General features: G+C 41.6%; 1 protein-coding gene across 8 annotated transcripts in view; it reads right to left on the minus strand.

Annotated features, from left to right (window-relative positions):
• SLC36A4 (solute carrier family 36 member 4) overlaps positions 1 to 22,723 on the minus strand; it is a 121,061-nt gene that overhangs the window by 53,800 nt on the left and 44,538 nt on the right. For all 8 annotated transcript variants that reach the window (XM_030200173.1, XM_030200172.1, XM_030200170.1 and 5 more), the window contains 3 exons: positions 9,454 to 9,681; positions 2,217 to 2,315; positions 703 to 872 (listed from right to left, as the gene is read on the minus strand). In XM_030200173.1, coding sequence (XP_030056033.1) covers positions 703 to 872; positions 2,217 to 2,315; positions 9,454 to 9,681 — 497 coding nt within the window. The remainder of the gene's footprint in view (positions 1 to 702; positions 873 to 2,216; positions 2,316 to 9,453; positions 9,682 to 22,723) is intronic.

Here is a 22,723-nt window from a genome sequence, read left to right on the forward strand (position 1 = left end):
TCCCCAACCCCCACCAGCTGAAGTGTTTCTTCAGCGCCCTGCTTCCCTCTCGTTGCATGCAGGTTCGGTTTTAGTGAAACTAAGCATGCGTGACACTTCGCACATGTTCAATTTAATTAAAATTGAGCATGCGCAACGTGAGGGGAAGCAGGGCGGGCAATGTAAGGAGACCATCGCTGGAGAAACGCTTCAGCTGACAGGGGTTGGGGACCCTCGCCAGCCAAGGTATGTGACCCCTCACTTTGGGCTCCAGACCCCCCCTCCCCACTTCGAAGTCTGGCTATGCCCCTGGCTTAAAGTATGTCCAGCTGAATTAACGGGGGTGGGGCAACCATTTGGGCAGGTTTCAGTCACAGGAGTAGAACAGTACGTCATTGACATTTTCAGAAGTACATGGATGATTTTAGTGTCCCCTCACACAACAAATACATGAGTGCTTTCAGCATTTGTACTTCACACCAGCCAATTTTCAAACGAAAACAACCCACATAGTTGCCTTTGGAATATTAATTAGAAAGCACCCATGCATTTTGAACCATACACACTTTTCAATATTGCTCCATAATACTAGAAACCATTAACCTTCTTGTAAAATCAGAAAAATATAAACCTGAAGAAATACTGTAAGTTACAATTTTTATTATAATGATTTTACTGTTTGTTTTAATTCTTTTTTAATATAAACTATGTCACCGGACCTACCATATATCCTGTGGCAAATTCAAAGTAATGCTCCCTTTGATTTTATCCCTGAACCGTAGGTACCCTAGGGTGGCAAGTGAGATATACAAGAATGTGACAACTGCCATGCCGATGTTCAGAGTTAATGGAAATCGTCTTTTTTCTTTCATTCTATTTTCCAGTGGAAGTACCTGAAAACATAAAAAGTACAATCAGTATGGAAACATTATGGATACTATATTGCACATACTCAAGTGATGACTTGAAAACATATCAGGTCTGGCCCAATTCTCTGATTTGCTGAAGGTTTTCTGACTCAGAAAAACACCCTGAAGTCGGTCTGAACATTTTCTACACTTGCTACATAGCCACCGACACTAAGGCTTTATCTGCAGAAATGGCCCGTTAAAAGAAAGCAAAAAAAAAAAAAAAAACCTGCCTGACATCCAGGTAAATCCACATGAACTTTAACACATATATGCATAGGTTTATCTGCTGTTTGAAGAGGCATTTCTAAAGCTATCAAAACAGGGAGGTTAGGGAATCCCAATAGAGAGATTGAAACAAAAGTGAAAGAAAGCCATGAATCCTTAAGGGGAGGGCAGCTCGCAAATAATCCCCATCAACTTCTAAGTAGGTTGTAGTTACACAGAAAATCTGAAATGTCTGTACATAAATGCTAGAAGCCTAAATAATAAATGGGGGAGTTAAGAGTATATACCGTTAAATGAAGAGAAAGCTATTAATAGGCATCTCAGAGACCTGGTGGAAGGAGGACAACCAATCTTAAGTAGGTTTAAAACTTATTCTTCAGCGTCTATATATGTAGCATAACAAATGGTTTAAATGCTAAAGTCAATAAAAATTCTACCCTCCAAAGCAAAAAAACATTGTTCCACGTATAGTCTTTCACGGTCACAGCATTTCATTTCTTTATGCAAACTGTTGAACAACAGCGTTTAAACTCCCATATTGAATGGAGTGCATTTTTTGAATACAAGTCTTTAGATTTGCAAGGATGGTGCCTATTTTTTTTTTTTTAAACACTAGCTGCATCATCATTGTCTCTGAAGAAATTTATACTTTATTCCAACAATCTTCAAACCCTTGGAAAGATTACTCTAACAGTATGCCATCATCTCAGGCTTTGTCACAATTTTTCCTGTCAAAAATTGCAGAAACCTTTTCCGCCACTCTCATCATTAATCCAATACTTCGCATGCCGGATTATCAACATAGTCATCTTTCCAACTGCCAAATGCAGAATCACTCCGGAAAACTCTCTCTATGATCAAAACTCCAAGAGCCAAACGGAGCAAGAGCTACCAGGAGTGAGCGAGTGGCCTTCAGACTTTCCCCAGAAACCTCTGAAAGTATCTATTTGGCAACGAATTTTGTCATGTTCCTTATTTGTTTGCTCTGGTGAACCTGCTTGTCTTCACTGAACACATGCTCCCCGAGATTTCACTATTAAAAAGCAAATTGTATTAGCATTACAATGCCAACCATGTGTATTCTTTTAAACCCAAACTTACCACTCCTATTCCTTCAAAAGCAAATATGGCTGTACCAAAAAACAGTGGGTATTTCTTCCAGCCAGCCACTGGAGGAAGTGTTCGAGGATCAGACAAGTCCTGATTTAAAAAAACAAAAAAAAGGTGTTCAAGTAGCATTGACACTAGGCAAACAATTTCAAAACAAGCCCCCAAAACAGAGGCCTCCCATAGGCAACAATGTTTCTAGGCTTAAAATAGCCTGGAGAGGTCCTTTTACTAATCTGTGGTATAAAGTGACCTTAGTGTGCACTTACTCGTGTTTTTCCCCACATGCAAAGGCCATTTTTACCACAGCAATAAAATGCCCTATTTTCCATTTTTTAAATTAATGCCCTTGTGCTAATGTTGCCATTAGAGCGCAGCCATTAAAAACACAATAGTACATGAGCACTTACTGACACCTATTTTACAGGCAGTAAGGCAGGGGTGTCCAACCTCGGTCCTCGAGGGCCACAATCCAGTCGGGTTTTTAGGAATCCCCAATGAATATGCACAAGAGCTATTTGCATGAACTACCTCCATCGTACGAAAATTGATTTCATGTATATTCATTGTGGAAATCCTGAAAACCTGTGACCTGGCGAAGGCCGAGGTTGGACACTCCTGTGGGGTTAAGGACTCATGTGCTAATCTTATGCTAATCAGTTAGCATGTGGTCATGTAGCTGCGCTGATCAGCACAGACTTGCCCACTCTCTGCCCCCATAATAATAGCGGTTTGTGAATGCTGATCACAAAATTACTGCAGGATGCCCGAGCAAATCCTGCAGTAAAGCCATTTTCAGCTGTAGTAAGTGCATGCTAGCACTTTTACCACAGCTTAGTAAAAGGACCCTTAAATATTTCTTTAGATATGCAAAAGGTTTTAGTTGGTGTAAATCCTGGCACCCAAAACTTGGTGCAGATTCTGGCGCCAAACACTATTCTATAAACAGTGTCCAACTCTGAGCGCCATTTATAAAATAGCGCTTAGCACTAATTTTCCATGTTGGGAAGTAATATAAGTAATAAGTAACATATTACTGGTAATTCATTACTTTTTAAAGTAACTAGTAACTACAAATGCAATAACTAATCTATTACTTTTTTCAGTAATAAGTACCATATTTTTCGAACTATAAGACGCACCTAGGTTTTAGAGGAGGGAAATAGGAAAAAAAAAATTTTCCATTTTCCCCAACTCTAAAACCTAGGTGCTCCGGTGCGTCTTGTCTGAATCCCTCCCTCCCTCCGAGTTTGGGATCGCCGTCAGGGTTACCCCCCCCCCCCCCCCCCCCCCCCGGCCCTGTCACCACTTCTCCCTACTCACGCGATCTTCCCTGGTGGCTCTCCATCCTCCTGTATGCATTGCTGCCTGACGGTCTCGGCGAGATTCAAAATGGCCGCCGAGAATTGAAGTCTCGGCGGCCATTTTGAATCTCGCCGAGACCGTCAGGCAGCAATGCATACAGGAGGATGGAGAGCAGCGCGCTGGGCAGGAAAGAGGGGGCTCTTTCCTGCCCCGACGTCACTAGACCACCATGGAAGATCGCGTGAGTAGGGAGAAGTGGTGACAGGGCCGGGGGGGGGGGGGGGGGGGGGTAACCCTGACAGCGATCCCGAACTCGGAGGGCGGGTGGCCTGCCAGCCAGCCAAATCTACCTTCGGACTATAAGACGCACCCCCCATTTTCCTCCCAAATTTTGGGGGAAAAAAGTGCGTCTTATAGTCCGAAAAATACGGTAATCAAATGTCTAGTTACTTTATAAAATTACTTTTTAGTGACACCCATACGATCTTCTTTGGTTCACTAGGCCCATTATTGGGCTGCTTCTGGTTTCCAGCAAACATCTTTTTCAGTGAAATTGTTCAAGCATGCAGCATGAGGTAATAATAAAGATGGCTGGGGCTTTGACATTTAAGCACTTCCCCCAGATTCTATATAGCACACCTAGAGATCCGCGCCGAAATCCAAGTGTACTCTATAACAACACACATAACTTAATTGGCTTCACAAGTTAATCAGCGTTGATAACAGTTCTTAACAAGCAATAATGAGCACTAAATGGTAAAAATTAGAATTTATGCACTCAACTTGCTAAGCGCATTCTGTAATGCAGTGCGCCTAACTTCTAACACGCACAGGCAAAAGGGGCATGGTTATAGGTGGGGAAATGGGCATTTTGTGGGCATTCTGAAATTTACACACGTAGTTATAAAATATGGCCAAATGCGCCTAAATCTACATTGCTGGGATTTACGTCACATTTTCGTTGGTGTAAACAGTTTTAGGTGCTGATATATCAAATAAGCATATATACCGCATCTAAATCTAGGTGCTACTTATAAAATACGCTTGGTATTGATATCTGCGCCGATTTTTTACACTCCATATACAGAATCTCCCCCTTTATGTCAAATGTTTGATTTAGAAAGCTAAAAAGATAACTGTTGTGTTCTGTACTTTCTACAACAATGAGCTTCCATAAGGAGCTATCTCAACTGAAAAACATTCATTCTTAAAAATTAAGGGAAGACTAGACCTAAAAATATTTCCGAGCTGGGATGTTTTTGCATTGAAAACATTCAAAGTGGGGGGCGCGTCAAGATGGCGACACGCAGTTGAACGAGGATAGAGCCTTTCTTGTATCGACGCCGACTAAAGAAATTTTTCCTACGATGCCTCATACAAAAAGAAAGGGAACGGTCCGGGGAGAAGCTTCGACAACCCGGACCTCTTCCCCTTGTCAGGCGTCGATTGAAAGGTACACCTCGCGAATTTCCACCCAGGACGCCGTGAGGGGTCCGGCTCTCCTCAAGGCAGGGGAAAACCTTGAGGACTTGGACCTGGATGTCACTCTCTCACCTCCGGCGCTTCATCCGCCGCTCCCTCCCGACAGCCGCCAGAACCAGAGAGGATTACCCGAAACCGGAGTGTTTGCTGGGACTACCTCGATCGAAGGTACTGGAAAGGTGGTATGTGCAGGTGAGCTGGAACCTTTGAGCTCCGGCGTCGAATTGAAGCTATTGAAAGCAGCTTCGGGAACGGTGTCGTTGGAGAGCATTTGGATTGTTCTCCAACAGTTGGCAGCTACCGTAGAGAAATCCACAAAGGAAATTTCTACACTTGTGAGTACCATGAACACTTTTTCTGAATCTCTGGCGAATATTAGAACAGATTTCTCCACACAAACTAAGGAGATTAAACAAGATGTTAAAAAACTACAAGATTTATCCTCAGAAATGATTAAAGATAAACTTATAATTAAAAGAAGGATTGAACAAATTGAAAACCATAATCGGAGACTTAATTTGCGTATCTTAAATTTCCCAAGAGAGATAGGAATATCACCACTGGAAGTCTTTAAAAAATACTTGATTGAAGTTCTGAGATATTCCCCTGAAACTTTACCTCCGGTAAATAAAGTTTACTACATTCAAAACAAAAATTCCTCAGGAAAAGAAATCTTGGAAGGAAATTTGAATATATCTGAACTGTTGGAAGTTTCTTTATCCGAACAGTCTGAAAGAATGACATTATTTGTTCAATTAGTTTTTCAACAGGACATTGAAGCGTTAAAAAAAATATACTTTCGAAAGATGAATGAAATGTTTTATGGTAAAACAGTAAGAATATATCAAGATGTGACAAAGCAGACACAAGAACATAGGAAATTGTTTCTGAGTATGAGAAAGGAAACTTTAGATATAGGTGCTTCGTATTGTCTGAATTACCCTAGTAAGTGTGTTTTGAAATATCAAGGAATAAAATACATATTTTTTCAGCCAGAGCAATTAAGAGTGTTTCTAGATTCAAGGAAACTACCTGCGGAAGCTAACAACTGATTAGAAGTATTTGTAATAGGTGAGAAAATGCGTGTTAAGCTTTTTCCTAAATTATATCTGTTTTGATTTCCCCGTTTTTTGTTTCATGCCCCCCTCTTACTTGTCTATTTGTGATTTAAAGAAGACATACAATATATGATTACAAAAGTTTTCTTTGGATATTTTATCCTAATGTTTATTTAGGGTCTGTTTTTTCTGTAACAAGTTTTTCTTGTGATGTAAAATTTTGAAATTATAAATAAAGAATTAAAAAAAAAAAAAAATATATTTCCGAGCTAAAATATTTATTCAAGGAAGAATGGGAAAAAAATTCTAAAAGGAAGACTAGAAAGGCCTGGATTCCTGCTGAAATTTCTGGTGTGAAATTTCTAGGCTAAAGGAAATATTTGGAAGCAGTTATTTCTGCCACATAAGATGCTAGAAAGTACTGACGGCAAGGGTGACCAACTTTTGCACTTGTCATAGTCACCATTTCCTTAAGCAGAATCTGTAAAATATGGCAAATAAATACTAATTGTATAATAAATTTTGCAGAATTATATTGAGGTCAATATATAAAAGAACTTATGTAAGCTGAATGGATAACTGTGGATACGTAAACACTTATATGCTCAAAGTTATCTATCCTAAACCACAGCAGGATTTGGGATGCTCCAGAGACACCACCACATAGAGGTCTAAGCGGCAATATTCAGTCACCACTCCTAAAGGGAGATAACTTTATGTCATTTTAGGAAATATATAGCAATATATGCATGTAAAATGGATCTTTTTGCTAACTCCATTTACATCAACAAAGTAGTAATATGGCCCATCAGAAGGTTACTTGCAACTTCAGTGGTGTACTGTACACCTTTCACACTAAAAGTGTGTCTATCACCACACATCTTCATTGACCTGATTTACTATCTCCAATATTTTATTAATTCACATCTTAAATTTAAACTTCAATATTTAAAAAATGATTTAGTATGCATCACAAAAATGCAAATTGTATATTGCAAAACTTAAAAAAAAATCATTACGAAGTTATCTTAAGAAGCATTCAGGGACCAACTACCAACCTGAATCATGTTCTGATAGCTCTGCTTTAGGGAAGGTGATCACCTTTCGAATAACTCATGGACCAATAACGATGTGTGGTGATACACACATACGTTTGGTAGCTGAAGTTGCAAGTAACCTTCTGATGGTCCACGTTACTACTTTGTTGATCTAAGAGTGGTTAGAAAGTTTTATATCACACTGGGATATTTGTGTATTTGATTACTATATCCTTTGTGTTAAATTAAAAAAAAAAAATTTTCGTTTATCTTACAAAATTGCAGCAGGCATAAAAATATGCATAATGGCATATTTTTTATTACAGACATTGCCTGTGGCCTGGTCTGGGCAGAGTGCAGGTGGTGTCACTGGGAGGCGAGTAAGGAAGCTCCCTGAGCCAGGGATTAGGAAATGGGCATGGTCTCTAATGGAAGAGCCAGCCCCTCCTCAGGCAGGTGGATCTCTGGATCTTCCAAGGGTTAAAGAAAAACAGTGGTGTTGCTGATGTTCTATCATGGGTGGAAAATCAGTATATTATACCCATGACAAGAGTAGAAAGGGGCCATGTGTTCTCCCCAGTTGCAGTCCCTGAGACTGGGATCAGGTGGAATCTATAGATGCAAGTGTCCCATCTGAAGACAGAGTATCTGTGGAAGCTGAGATAGAGTTTGAAGCTACAGGCTGAAGGCACGATGAGTAACAGCACTCTCTCTCTCTTTCCTCTGTGCTTTAAATCCATTTGGTGCTGGTGGGAGGCACTGAACACTTAAATTGTGGGTGGAGGCCTCCCTCTTTTCCCCAGTCTCCATATTGTTGTACTATGATGTTTTTATGTGTTTACTTCTGACAACATATCACTGTGGAGGAGTGGCCTAGTGGTTAGAGAACTCATCTTGACATCCAGAGGTGGCTGGTTCAAATCCCACTGCTGCTCCTTGTGATCTTGAGCAAGTCACTTAACCCTTCATTGCCTCAGGAACAAACTTAAGATTGTGAGCCCTCTTCAGACGGGGAACTACCTAGTGTACCTGAATGTAACTCACCTTCAGCTACTACTGAAAAAGGTGTGAGCAAAATCCAAATAAATGTACTTGCTATTATTAGGATTCAATTTGCCTATCTAAAGTTTACCTCATCGAGGGTGTCTTTTACTAAGGCGCACTCACGTTTTTAGCACACGCTAAAATTGTGGGCGCGGTAAATGTTAGAGACGCCCATAGGAATGCATTGGCTTCTCTAACATTTAGCACGCTCACAATTTTAGCGTGTGCCAAAAACGTGAGAACGCCTTAGTAAAAGACCCTCCAAGTGTATTTATGCTTATACTTGATCATGTTACTATCATTATGCTGTTAACAAAATTGTAAATTATGTCACACTATACTTGGCTATACCCCACCTCGAGTGAATCTCTTCATAAAGGTGGTTAATAAATCCCAACAAATATAATATGCTTTACTCCGTTAAAAAAAACTTGCAATTTTGTAGGTGTTGATAGGTTAATGTCACTGTCTGAGAAACCAGCGAGACCAGAGAACATCAGAAATGGCAAAAACTATTTCAGCTAATTGCAATCTTTTTTGTTTACATTTTGTACCCCACGCTTTTCCCACTCATGGCAGGCTCAATGTGGCTTACATGGGGCAATGGAGGGTTAAGTGACTTGCCCAGAGTCACAAGGAGCTGCCTGTGCCTGAAGTGGGAATTGAACTCAGTTCCTCAGGACCAAAGTCCACCACCCTAACCACTAGGCCACTCCTCCACTGGTGCTACTATTGGAGATTCTACATGGAATGTTGCTATTCCACTAGCAACATTCCATGTAGAGGTCGGCCCTTGCAGATCACCAATGTGGCCGCGCAGGCTTCTGCTTCTGTGAGTCTGACGTCCTGCACATACGTGCAGGACGTCAGACTCACAGAAACAGAAGCCTGCGCAGCCTTCTACATGGAATGCTGCTAGTGGAATAGCAACATTCCATGTAGAATGTCCAATAGTAGCAACAGAATCTCAACATTCCATGTAGAATCTCAAATAGTAGCAACATTCCATGTAGAATCTCCAATAGTATCTATTTTATTTTTGTTACATTTGTACCCTGCGCTTTCCCACTCATGGCAGGCTCAATGCGGCTTAGATGGGGCAATGGAGGGTTAAGTGACTTGCCCAGAGTCACAAGGAGCTGCCTGTGCCTGAAGTGGGAATTGAACTCAGTTCCTCAGGACCAAAGTCCACCACCCTAACCACTAGGTCACTCCTCACTTCTAGGCTTTAAAATACACACATAGTTCCAAACATGAAAAGCTGTGGTATAAATACAGCAAAATAGAAGCTTATGTTGTACTCACCTTAAAAACATACTGGTAAATAATAACAAGGCTGACAGTCATGGAGACATTGGCAAGAAATGAAAACACAGAGAGAGTCTTCAGATCACGAATAAAGACAAAAAGGATCAGGAAAGGAAGAAAGCCCAGCATATATATTCGCAAGTCAAAATGCCATTTTTCCTGTAGACTGCTTGTGCTGTTCTGGTCAATAAATATGATTCTGTTTTCCAAAAAACCTTCAAACACCTATGGAGGAAGAGAGAGGTTTTCTAGAATTTATGTGGCAACAAATTTTTTAACGTAAAAATCAGGTATTTTAATTTTATAGCTATTAACATGTCAATGAAAAAACATATCCCAACTTAATGAATAACAATGTGGAATCTTTTTATAGTTCAATTCAAACAATAAGCTAAAACATGTACTAACATAGGACTAAAAATAAGTAGCTGAAATAGGGTTATGGCTGTTTCAGTGCTGTACTTCATATATTCAATCTTATTAATAGGATTTAAGTTGACTTGTTTGTAAGACCTAGGTGTTCTGGCAGCACGATCTTTTATAGGCAATACTAAAACGTTATTTTACAAGTTCTAAGGAAATGTTTTGCTGACTCAGAGGCTGATGCAAAAAACTACCATGAGCAGCAGTGACGTGGGAGTTAGCTAAGCTGGCATAGTAGATGAACTCACAGCTAGAGAATAGCATGGGCATGGGGGACACGTGGAGGGGAATAATCGAACGGCGCCAGCGAAATACATGGCCAGCGATGTATTTTGGCAGCGCCACAAACAGCTGGCCAGACCCGTATTTTCGAAAAAGATGGTCGGCCATCTTTTGTTTCGATAATACGGTTCCGGCATTGGATTTGGCCGTGGGAGGAGCCAGCATTTTTAGTGCACTGGCCCCCCCTGACATCCCAGGGCACCAACCGGGCTCCCTAGGGGTCACTGCGGTGGACTTCAGAAAAGCTCCCACGTGCATAGTTCCCTTACTTTGGGAGCTGAGCCCCCCCAACCCCCCCCAAACCCACTACCCACAAATGTACTGCACCCACTAAAATTGCTCCAGGGACCTGCATACAGCCTCTAGGACTTATTGCTGCTGTATAACTTTGGCACACCAGTTCACACCTGAAGACTAATCTCTCTGAAAAAGTCCTTTCTTGAAATAACCACGGTTACTCACAGTTAACTGCAGATCAGAGGTTGTGCCCCACTGGCAAAGAGTCCCTTGGTGCTAAGATTAGCAGTAGGTCACAGGTGGCACAATGGTGTACAATGCCCTCTTTCAGCACCATTCAAGGTAAGAACTACGTTCTCTGACATGGGTAACACAGGAAAGGGATCTAAAACTGTCTTACAAAAATGGCCACTACCGCATGGACTACAACAGGAAACAAAACAGGGCACACTCTGACCCAGTAAGCAGGGGGAAAAGCAGAGCCTACCAACTACCAATACCTATACCCACCACAATGCATTGCTGATGTGACTCTGCAGTGCAAACAACAGAAAAGGTGCCACACTCACCCCAGAGCCACATCACAAGCAGGCAAAGGCTGTCGGAGGACAGAACACATTCTGCTGTCATGGAGGTGGGTACAGCATTTGAGGCTGGCATAGAGGCTGGCAAAAAGTATTTGTAAACTGTTTTTTATGCTGGGAGGGGGTTGGTGACCACTGGGGGAGTACGGGGAGGTGATCCCCGATTCCTTCCGGTGGTCATGTGGTCAGTTCGGCCACCTTTTTGAAGCTTGGACATGAAAAAAAAGGGACCAAGTAAAAGCGGCCAAATGCTCTTCATCGCCATTTTGTTTTTTTCCATTATGGGCTAAAACCAGCCATTTCGTAACCCCGTCCATGCCCGCCCATGTCCCGCCTTCGCGTCACTGCCAACACGCCCCCTTGAACTTTCGCTGACTCTGCAACGGGAAAGTGACGATGGTGTCAAAATAGCGGCTTTCGATTATACCGATTTGGCCACTTTTGCGAGATCGTCGGCCATCTCCCGATTTGTGTCGGAAGATGGCTGGCGATCACTTTCGAAAATGAGCTGGATAGTTAACCACGGGGATGGGGACAAAATTTGTCCCTGTGTCATTCTCTAAAAGCTTGAGACTAACCTTAAATACACCATTCAAACTAAATAAAACAGTATTTATAAAATGCTAGTATCAATATGTGAAAACTTAACACATCTTAGACAACCAGGCAACTGACTTCAATGATTTAAAAAAAAACAAAAAACTGCAGAAGCTGCTTTTGGATTTAAATGAACTGTTAAAATGATATCATTTGGTGTCTTGTCTGCTGATGACTCCTATCATCTGCAACGTCCTTCCATCATATGCCCAGTTGCTCAAATATCTTACTGTTACTGCAACAGATTCTACTACTACTACTTAGCATTTCTATAGCGCTGCCAGGGTTACACAGCGCTGTACAAGTTTAAACATGGGGAAGGACAGTCCCTGCTCAAGAGAGCTTACAATCTAAAGGTAACAAAACTATGTAGTCAGTGTAGGTATCATGAATGGGGAAGGTGGTTAGGCGCCAAAAGCAAGGGAGAAGAGATGGGCTTTGAGTAAGGACTTGAAAATGGGCAGGGAGGGCGCATGGCGTATGGGCTCGGGAAGTCTGTTCCAGGCATAAGGTGATGAAACAGATTCATTCATTGTTTCTGGTATCAAGGAGCATTCCTACGTGCAGGACGTCAGGACTCACAGAAACAGAATCCAGATCAGCGAACATGCCGGACTTGGAGACCAACGCTGAAGAGGCCTTCGGCTGGCGGGGGTTGGGGACCCCCACCAAAGGTACCTGACGGCGGAGGCGGGAGAGGGTTGGTGGCGGCGGCGGGAGTGGGGGATCGAATGTGGCAGGGGAGGGGCGGTGGCGGCAGGGTGAAAGTAGGGGGGCCAGGGCTAAATCTGGGGGGGGGGGGGGGGTCCATGCCCCCGTTTCAGATATATTGGAGTCTTCAGATTCAGAGAGAACTGTGACAACTAGGGCTATACTTTTAGTATCTTTTGTTTTTCACCAGGAGAAAAACTCAGTCTTGAGACTATATTTCAAGACTGTTGATACTTCATTCATGGGTGGAAAAGTGCAGGTGTTTCCAGATGTCTCTAAATGGACGCAATCTAGACAGAAAGTTTGGAGCTACATTCTTCTGTTATTGAATTAAGAGCCACGTTCCAGCTTAGATTTCCTTGTAAATGCTGTATTTCTTATCAGAATGTTCAACATATATTTTATAAACTTTCTCAGTTGAGATTTTTCCTTGAGGGAAAGGGGGTAACCGTTATCTAACCTGCTTTATGTTTAGGATCATTGTTTGATTTCAGGTTTAGTTAATTGAAGAGAGGATTACCTACCAAATGCCTCTTTTTTTAATTATTTCTTTAATAATATCCATCTTTCCATGGATTTTCTATTCTTGGATCTCCAGAATTATTGTGGACAAAGTTAAGAGTATTTTCTTTTCATTTTTTTTAATGTATATTTTGATTTCATTGTGTATAATCTGGATTTCTTGTCAAAAGACGTTCTTTGTTGTAAAATTAAAATGCAATAATAAAAAAAATATATACCATATACCTGCTACCACTTACAACCTGTTTAGTCTCTGCATTAGATCCCTAAAGCATAGCATCCTATGTTTGTGCATCAGTGTTTGAAAAGGACTCCCTTTAAATGTGCAATGTATTCTATTTGGTTGTAAATTCAATTGTTTACTTAAGTGCTTAGTTAAGTTTTCAGAGTCAAGGTAAAGAAAACAAATGTTGTATTAGCAGAATACAAATGTTTGCTAAATAACAAACATTCTTGCTGTCCCACTCTGCTCACATATATATTCCAGTATATATATATCAGCACAATATAGTCATTAAATTAATTCTCTCTTATATAACCAGATACGTTCACTATGTATTGCTGCTTTTCAGGAGAGAAGCTGTTTTAAGTCCAGTAGGTGGGATTGCTTACACTGCACTAACGGGTAGTGATTTCAAGCCCCTGACACAGCCCTTTTAAGAGGGCGAAACGTGGCCGTGTCGGGCTTCTAACTATTTTATTTATTTAACATTTTTGTGGTGAATAAATTGAACTTTTTCTGAAAGTTTTGAGGCAATTTACTTCTTTTTTTCACTCCATGCTGGATTTTGTAAGTCACCTGCCTACTTGTTTTCCAGGTGAAATTACATGCATACTTTTGTAAATACAAAATTGTGTGTGAAACTATAAGCCCTGCTGCAAAAAAAAAAAAAAAACCCACAAAAGCAAAAAAGCTTCCCATATGTGCATACCCATCCTTACGCACATAACAGGCATTTGTATGAAAATGCTTTGAAAACTGCCCTCTTGGAGTGCAGATATAAATTATTATTACATTTGTATCCTGCGCTTTCCCACTCAAAGCAGGTTCAATGCGGCTTACGAAGTAAAAGGAATACAGAATATTGTTAGAGAGGGTAAAAGTTAATTATACCAGAGTAATAGACGAGATGAGTAGGTAGAAAAAAGCAATGGAGAGGGGAGTAAGGTGGGGTCAATGTCGTTATCATGGGGGTATGTGTTAGGTAGATGGTTCATAAGATTAATCTGGATCGTTTGGATAGGCTTGCGCTTGCTTGAATAAATGGGTTTTTAGTGCTTTCCGTAAGGGTAGGTAGTCGCAGATTGATCGGATAGATCAATATGTATCGGATATATTATATATACCAGAGGCAATCAGTGACTCTAACTTTAATAACACTCAAAGGACATTTATTTGTTGACTAAATCAACAGCAGTAGCTCTATTTTCTACTTCCACATAATGACATGAAACCAATATCTCCTGTTATTATGTATGTGTCATAAAACACTGTAGTTTCAAGTGCAAAATAAAAACAAACGGGGCAATTTAGAAATAAAACAAAGAGGATTGATCAGAAAAGTAACTCAACTATTTCTACAACCTTTCAAAAAAAAAAAAAAATGCAGGTCAACTTTCTCCTTTAAAAACTGTTCTAGCTTAAGTCACCAGAAAAATATGTAGCCTTTGGCACCCTCTACAGGACAATGTAGGCCACACACATTTTGCTTTGACAGCAACAGTAAAAAATCATGAACTTACACTTCAGTAACCTATAAGAAAATAGCTGCTCAACTGTAATGGGGATTCTCCAGACAGTCAAAAAATACTCCAAACGGGGTAGGTCCAGGCGGCAGCTATTAAGCCGGTCTGAAATTGGGTGGCGGAGCAGTTGGGGGGAAGAGGGATTGGTGGTTGGGAGGCTAGGATAGGGGAGGGCAGACTTATACGGTCTGTACCAGAGCCGGTGATGGGAGACGGGACTGGTGGTTGGGAGGCAGGAAATACTGCTGGGCAGACTTATATGGTCTGTGCCCTGAAAAAGACAGGTACAAATTCAAGATATGAGTTTATCTTGGGCAGACTAGATGGACCATGCAGGTCTTTTTCTGCCGTCATCTACTATGTTACTATGTTACTATATGGGGACAGACGTTTTAAACATACAAAAAAAGCCCAACTTCTGTGTACTTATACTTCTGACAGACATTTAAATATCTCCAATTTCCCACCTTTCCTCCAAAGTAAACGTGGGAAATTGGAGATAAATGTCTGTCAGACAAGTGTTCAAAAGATGAGGGTGAAAAAAGGCACACTTAGGAGTATCAGAAGGCATGGGATAAGCACCGAAGATCCCCTAGGGAGAAGAAGAGGTTGTAGAGACTGGGGTGTTGGTTAGTATGCGCTGACTTGACAGGCCATATAGTATTTTCTTTCAACATTTTCTACGTTTCTATAAATCTGACAAACAAGTTGCTGTCATCTGATGGCATCAACATGGGAAGTCACTGGGCTCAGAAAAAAATCAGAGGCGTTTCCAAGCATGTGCAAGAATAACCATACAGCTGCTACTTTGAAAGTCACCTTGGTCTTCTTATACAAAACATAGGACTCAATTCCTTTGTTAGAAGTGTTTCTGATTTACACTTCTAACAAAGAATCCCCAATCACAAGTATGGGACAACACTTTCTCCATTGACAATTCAAATGAATCAACTAGACAAGTGGAGAATTCCAAGCTAAGGTTTACCCTATTACTGTAAAATTGGATGCTGGAAAATGTGTCAAGGCAGAGCATAGCTGGGTTTAAAATAGGCATTTCTTGTATCAGAAGGCCTGAAAGCTATCAAAGCAGTGTACATTCAGATACAGTAGGCATTTTTTTTCTGTCCCTGAAGGACTCACAATCTGAGTTTCTTGCCCAAGATCACAAGAGCTACAGTGGGATTTCAACCAGGCTCCTCTGGTTCTCAGCCCACTGCTCTAAACATTAGGCTACTCTTCCATTCTAAGTATGAACATTAACAAATGGAGATGCGACTTCCGGTATGGCTGCTAAGCTGAGCAGATGTGTGTAGCTGTGCTCTGCATACCATCAGGCCTTTCCTCTCTTGGGATAGACGTAACATATCATCTTTTGTACTACTGTCTACTACTACTACTAATCATTTCTATAGCGCTACTAATGTACAAAGTGATGTACACATTATATGCAGGTACTTTCTCTGTCCCTAGAGGGCTCACAATCTAAATTTTTGTTCCTGGAGAAATGGAATATTAAGTGACTTGCCTAAGGCAACAAGGAGCTGCAGTGGGAATAGAACCCAGGTTACCAGGATCAAAGCTCACTGCACTAACCATTAGGTTACTCCGCCACTGATTGGGGGTAGCCACAACGTTCAATATTTTTGGAGGAAGGTGCCAAGAGCCTGAAATTAATGCTGCAAGTACTGAAGACGAAAGCAACCCCGTGTATATGGGAGCCTTGCCACAACAAGGCCTCTAAGTTTGCAGTTGGCCCACCACATGTTGGGACCGGGAGCACCCCAAAGTCAGCTAGCCCCACTGGCCCAATAGTGAAGAATGAAGTCGGGGAGCCCTTGCAAAGGCAGGTATTGCTGGAGCATCAGGTGGCTAAAATGGAGATACTGGACTTGGTAGTCCAGAAACTGGATGAAAAGTTGGAGTCTTTGCACACTCGAATGGCCGCTTTTGAGGGCCGCATGAATGACATCAAAGTAGCACAGGATGAAGACTGTGAGATGGGGAGAGCGCTTGAGAAACAGCTAGAATGGATTACAGTAAGTTGGAGAAGCAGCAAGCCAAAGCCACATATCTAATCAATGAATCTTTGGTTTGCCTGAAGGAGCATATATCAAACATTTCCTTTTACAGTGTTTTCCAGATACACCAGGCACAACCACCATTTAAAAGCCAAAGAGCCCATAAAAAGCTCTGTCTTCCTCTGGGTACTGGACTACCTCCTACGGCCTTCATACCTAAGCTGTTGTGGCTCCCAAAGGTTGATTACATTTTGCAAGTGGCTTTAAAAGGGGATCATTTTCAAAGCTCTTAGACTTATAAAGTTCCATAGGTTGCTATGTAACTTTTGTAAGTCTAAGTGCTTTGAAAATACGCATCTAGGAGTCATAAATTCTGCATATTTGAGGGTGCTCAAATGCAGGTGTTCACAGATCTTAGTGTAGAAATTATGAAGAGGAGGAGGAAAGAACTGATCTCTCACAAATAAGCCCTGCAAGCAAGTGGAATCCAAGTAGGGATATGGTATCCAGCTAAATTGGTCATTAATGTAGATGGAAAGAGACGATTTTTGACCATCAATAAGGAAATTGAAACTTTTATAAAATCTCTGGATTTTACCCGCCTTCAAAATAGAGAGCCTCTCTGCTCTACATCACGCAGTCATGCCTCTTCTACCCCACGCAAGTCAATGCTTAAAGGCCAGCCTGCACGACTAGGCAGGATCCATAATAAGATAGCGGTAACAAGCCCACACCTATCCCAGAGTCGGTCAAGCTCATCTAAGGACTCCCAGGTGGGAGAGGGTTCAGGTGTTATTAGATTTGTTGAACCAGTTGCGCAGTGCACATTGCAAACATCAGTTGTTCCTGAGTCAGGTGGATAGGGAAGCATATACAAAGATCACGCAGCAGGTTGATCAGTTGTTAAATCAGAGAGCCTCCTCTAGTCGTCTCCTATATAAATACAAATTATACATGAGAAGACTATAAATACAAATCTGGGAAGCTTTTGGCTAATTTGGTTCGCCCTAACAAGTGTAAGCAATTTATTCCATGGTTATGAAATCAAGGCCGGCTGCTTAAGGATACACAGGATATCCTACGAGTTTTTGTAGACTACTATCTGACATTGTATGCACAAGCGAATCATGAGGCAACTGCCAGAGGTGCCTTCTATGAGAATCTTGATTTGCCTTCTCTGACAGAAATGGAACAGGCTCTTGACATGCCCACCGTAGTGGGGGATATCTGGGAGGCTATCACCATGTTGAAACTGGTGCTGAGTTTTACAAAATGATGGCAGATCTGGTTACTCCAGTGCTGCAACGTGTGTATCAGGAGCAGTTGCAGTCAGGGGAGCTTAGGTGTTACCAAAATAGAGCCCATGTCCTTTTCCTAAGCCAGGGAGTGACCCAGAGCGTGAGTGGAGTCCTACCATCCTATATCTCTCATAAAGCAAGACATGAAACTGTTAACAAAGATCCTGGCGTTACAACTAAATCGCGTTCTCCCTAAGCTGATCCATATGGAGACCAGCTTTGCACTGGGTCGCTATGCTTTGGTGAATACCATCTGGGCTCTCACAGCACTACACTTGATGGAGGATAGTCTGGCAGCTCTTGAGTTTGGGCATGGAAAAAGCGTTTGATAGGGTAGACTGGCGTTACATGCATTGGTTGTTGGAGAGATATGGCATGAGTCCCTCCTTTTGCTCTTGCTATGTGGTCAACCGGAGGTAGTTGATAGTTTCTTGCTGTAGAGGGGCATGCGACAGGGATGTCCTCTCTCCCCTTGCTCTTCATTCTCACCTTAAAACCACTAGATCAGAAAATTCAGTCTTCACCGGACCTGGACGGCATTTAATTGAGGAGTCATGAGCAACATATCAATCTTTCTGCAGATAATATGCTAATTTTTCTGGTACGGCCAGACCTGGATTTGAGACATCTCATTACCTTGATTAATTCCTTTGGGAGTTTTTCCGGTGTCTTCATATTGATTATGACAAGTTAGGAGGCAGAGGGCTAAACATGGGGGATCTGGCAGAACCGTTGAGGGCAGCAACAGGGAGTATGTGATATCTCGGTATCCAGTTTTGCGTCCTATGTATCACCTTAAGAACACAGTCCCTCACCCTTAAGAAAGATCCTTCTATAACTAACCAGGGCCACCTTAACAGCACAGGTTCCACCTTGGGAGGAAGTGAGCCAGGCAGGACGGAGTTGAAACTGGGGAGTTTAAAGAGAAAGGCCAGGCAGAGGCAAGGGAGGCCCGGGAAGTGGGGGGGGGGGGGGGGGGGGGGGGGGAAGAGGAGAAGCCCTGAATAAAGCTCACTGCTGTGACCTGGCTGAGGTAAGCTATGATGAAACAGGGAACTTATGTCTGTGATTTCTTATGTGAATGCATGATATATTTGTTCCGTAGTGCATTTCCCTTGTTTGGCCAGCAGACGGTGACTGTATTTTTTGTGTAAACCTCTTATAGCAGTGACCGTTTTTTCCTGCCTGAACTGTGATATATCTTTAGTCTCAGTATTGGAGCACAGAGGTAAACATCTCTGTCCTGAGACCCTGTTCAAGGCTTGTGAGCAGTTATTATCCTGAAACTTCCCAGGCGCTACCCAGGTAGTTAATATTGATTCTTATTCAGTTACCTGTTATTGCCTGTTTACTTTTCAATCTGTTTTATATGGTTCACTGTTCTAATTCTGAGACAATAAAGCTTGTTAGTTTATTGGCTCTGTTGTCCTGGACTGACTAAGAATCCTGGTGGTTTGTGTGTTGGGTCTGTGGGTGCTTTCCAGGAACTGTGGGACCCCTGAGAAAGTGTGGCCCCAGTAACCTAGAAATCGCCGGGGAATAACTTGAGAGTGGGAGACTCGCCCAGAGGAAAGTGAGACCCAGGTGGTGGGAGGAGGGTGCTAGTATACAGCACAAGTGGCAGGTGCAGGTGGGCCTGAGCAGTGCTGAGGGCAGACCCTCCAGGTGGCCCCAGGGTTAACCCCAGGTGGGTGCTAGACGTTTCGTGACATAAACTATTTAATTTATCAGACTGAACTGCATAAGATTTTGCTTTGAGGTCTGGCCAGAGCCAGATTTGAACCCCAGTGTAGAACTGCAAACTTGTCGAATGTGTATAGGGCTTGGCAACCCCTGTGCTTGGCCTGCCACCAGAGGCCATTAAGACTGAACATTGAACTGCAGAAGTTTCCCTACCCTTTATCTCGGCGCTGTGGAAGGAACAGGACGAGAATTCCCTTAAATACTTAATATATATTCATACCTGTTGTCCGGCTGCGTTAATCCACTGACCCCTCCCCGCTCTCACTCGGGGGTCTCACAAGGGGGTATCGGGGTGCCTGATCTTCGTATGTATAATGTAGCTGCGCTGATGCGTTGAATTACAGAATTATGCAATATGCCCCTAGTGAGTTGTCAAAACTGCTCACAGGTCCCTTGGATTTTCTCACACAGACCCTTCTCCCATATAAAAGCAGATTGGATAGCACCCAAGGGCTGCTGCGTGTCTTTCATTGGGCCTGCGGCTGGTGGCGATCTCTTTGGCATTTATCCTCACATGATTTCCCCTTTCTGTCACTCACTGGTAATCCTGATTTCCAGGCTGGGATGGGGGCTTCTAGGTTAACATTATGGGTGCAGCGTGGTTATATCACCTTGGGAGATCTTTTGCTGCTCTCAGAGGGAGCATTTCCTAAGGTTGAGCTTATTACAAGAAAGTGGCAGTTCCCAATCATTTTTTTCATTTTCTGCAAATTAGTCATTCTTTGGAGCTCTTGAGTAGGAAGGCACCCTCTAGTATGCAGTGGAATGAATATGAGAAGGATTTCAAGGCACCGCCTTTCAAATTTAATACAGTCTCCATCTGGTATCAAGATCTTCTTTGTGGGCCTGGGAGATTCAGCATGAGGATGCCGTGGCCCATCAGTGGTCTGAAGAGTTATGGGTGGATGTTAATTCCAAGTAACTATGTAAATATTGGGAGGACAGCTATAAATTGACACGCACTGTGTTACTACAATAGTTAAACTTCAAAATTGTACACAGAGTGTATATTACTCGGATGAAAGGCTGTCAGATGAAGCTGTGGACGGATGACACTTGCTTACACTGCAAGCGGGATAGGGGCTCAAGGCTTCATACTTTTTTTTTTGGAGTGTCCCTCTTTAGAACCACGCATTTCATGTCATAGCAGGAGTCCTGGGAGAGTACCCTCTATATACCTACATTTTGCTCTTGTTGGGAGATTTGAATATGGATGCCTACAAAGAGAGGGACTGCATTAATTCCCTTACCCAGAAAAAAATGTATTCTTTCTGTACTACTATTATTGGATAAGAAGCTGATTTTGAAAGACTGGATAAAAGACACCGCCAGCTACATCTATCTATCATTTCTTTAAAGGTGTGAATAAACATGTGGATAAAGGTGAGCCAGTTGATGTAGTATATCTAGATTTTCAGAAAGCTTTTGATAAAAGTTCCTCATGAGAGACTCCTGAGAAAATTATTTAAGAGTTATGGGATAGGAGGCAAGGTTCTGGTGTGGATTAGGTATTGGTTATTGGACAGAAAACAGAGTGTAGGGTTAAATGGTCGTTTCTTTCAATGGAGGAGAGTGAATAGTGGAGTGCCGCAGGGATCTGTACTGGGACTGGTACTATTTAACATATTTATAAATGGTATGGAAATCGGAACGACAAGTGAGGTGATCAAATTTGCAGATGATACAAAACTATTCAAGGTTGTTAAAACTGCGTCGGCTACCCTTGAGGCGATTTGGGAGATGTTACAGACTGTTCAGGCATCGACCGGCAAGATTGAAGGACTGGTGAGCAATGTTCAAGATTTAACCGTTTCATTTGCATCAATGAAAGGTGAATTAACTGATAAAATTAACCATCTAACAGCAGAAAATGCAAAATTGAAAGAAATTTCTACTAAGTTGATAAAGGATACAAATGCCATAAATAACAAATTGGAATACTTCGAGAATTACAACAGGAGGTTAAACCTTCGGTTACTAAACTTTCCCTGTACACCAGTGTACTCTCCAATGGAGATATTTAAGAAATATTTGGTGGACAATTTGAATTTCTCTTCTGATAATATACCTCCTGTGAATAAAATGTATTATTTACCTACAAAAAAGAACAGTGACATTCAACCACAAGGAGATTTGAACGTTACTGATTTACTAGAATCTTCTATTACATCTACAACAGAGAGAAAAACTTTATTGGTATCTTTTATATTTCAACAAGATCTGGATTCAGTAAGAAAGATGGCCTTAAGAAACTTACAAACCCCTTTTTATGGAGGGAAAATCTGGGTATTCCCAGACGTAACAAAACAAACTCAGGCCAGAAGAAAGGATTTTCTTGCATTGCGAACTGAAGTTTTGGCATTGGGTGCTGTTTTTAATTTAAATTACCCATGCAAATGTAATATAAAATATCAGGGTGTAAAATATGTTTTTCTTTTTCCAGAACATTTAAAACAATTTATAGATCAAAAAAAGATATTGTAATGCCGGTCTGTGTCATACAGTCTGAACACTTCCGAGTGGGTAATTTATAGAATAGGCAAGTATGGAGCAATTAGCTAAGTCTTTCTTTAAAAATTTATGTAAAACTCTTATCTTCCAAGTTAATAACGGCTCATGCCCCCCTAAGTTGGTGGTCTAATTTAAGTCATTTTATTTTACTTTAAATGTTACCTTAAGAATTTCTGACTATTTTTTTTCCTATTCAAGTAGTAATTGCTTGTAAATTTTTGAAAATGGATAAATAAAAATTAAAAAAAAAAAAAAAAAAACATGTGCGGATTGTGAAATATTGCAGGAAGACCTTAGGAAATTGCAAGACTAGGTGTCAACTGGCAGATGAAATTTAATGTGGACAAATGTAAAGTGATTCACGTTGGGAAGAATAATCCGAAGCACAGTTACCTGATTCTAGGGTCCACCTTGGGGGTCAGCGCGCAAGAAAAAGACCCGAGTGTCATTGTTGATAATACGCTGAAATCTTCTGCTCAGTGTGCAGCAGCCAGAAAAAGCAAACAGGATGCTAGCAATTATTAGGAAAGGGATGGTGAATAAGACCAAAAATGCTATAATGCCTTTGTATCGCTCCATGGTGCATCCGCACCTT

The sequence above is a fragment of the Microcaecilia unicolor genome, chromosome 4 (genome assembly GCF_901765095.1).
Source record: "Microcaecilia unicolor chromosome 4, aMicUni1.1, whole genome shotgun sequence".
Lineage (NCBI taxonomy): Eukaryota > Metazoa > Chordata > Amphibia > Gymnophiona > Siphonopidae > Microcaecilia > Microcaecilia unicolor.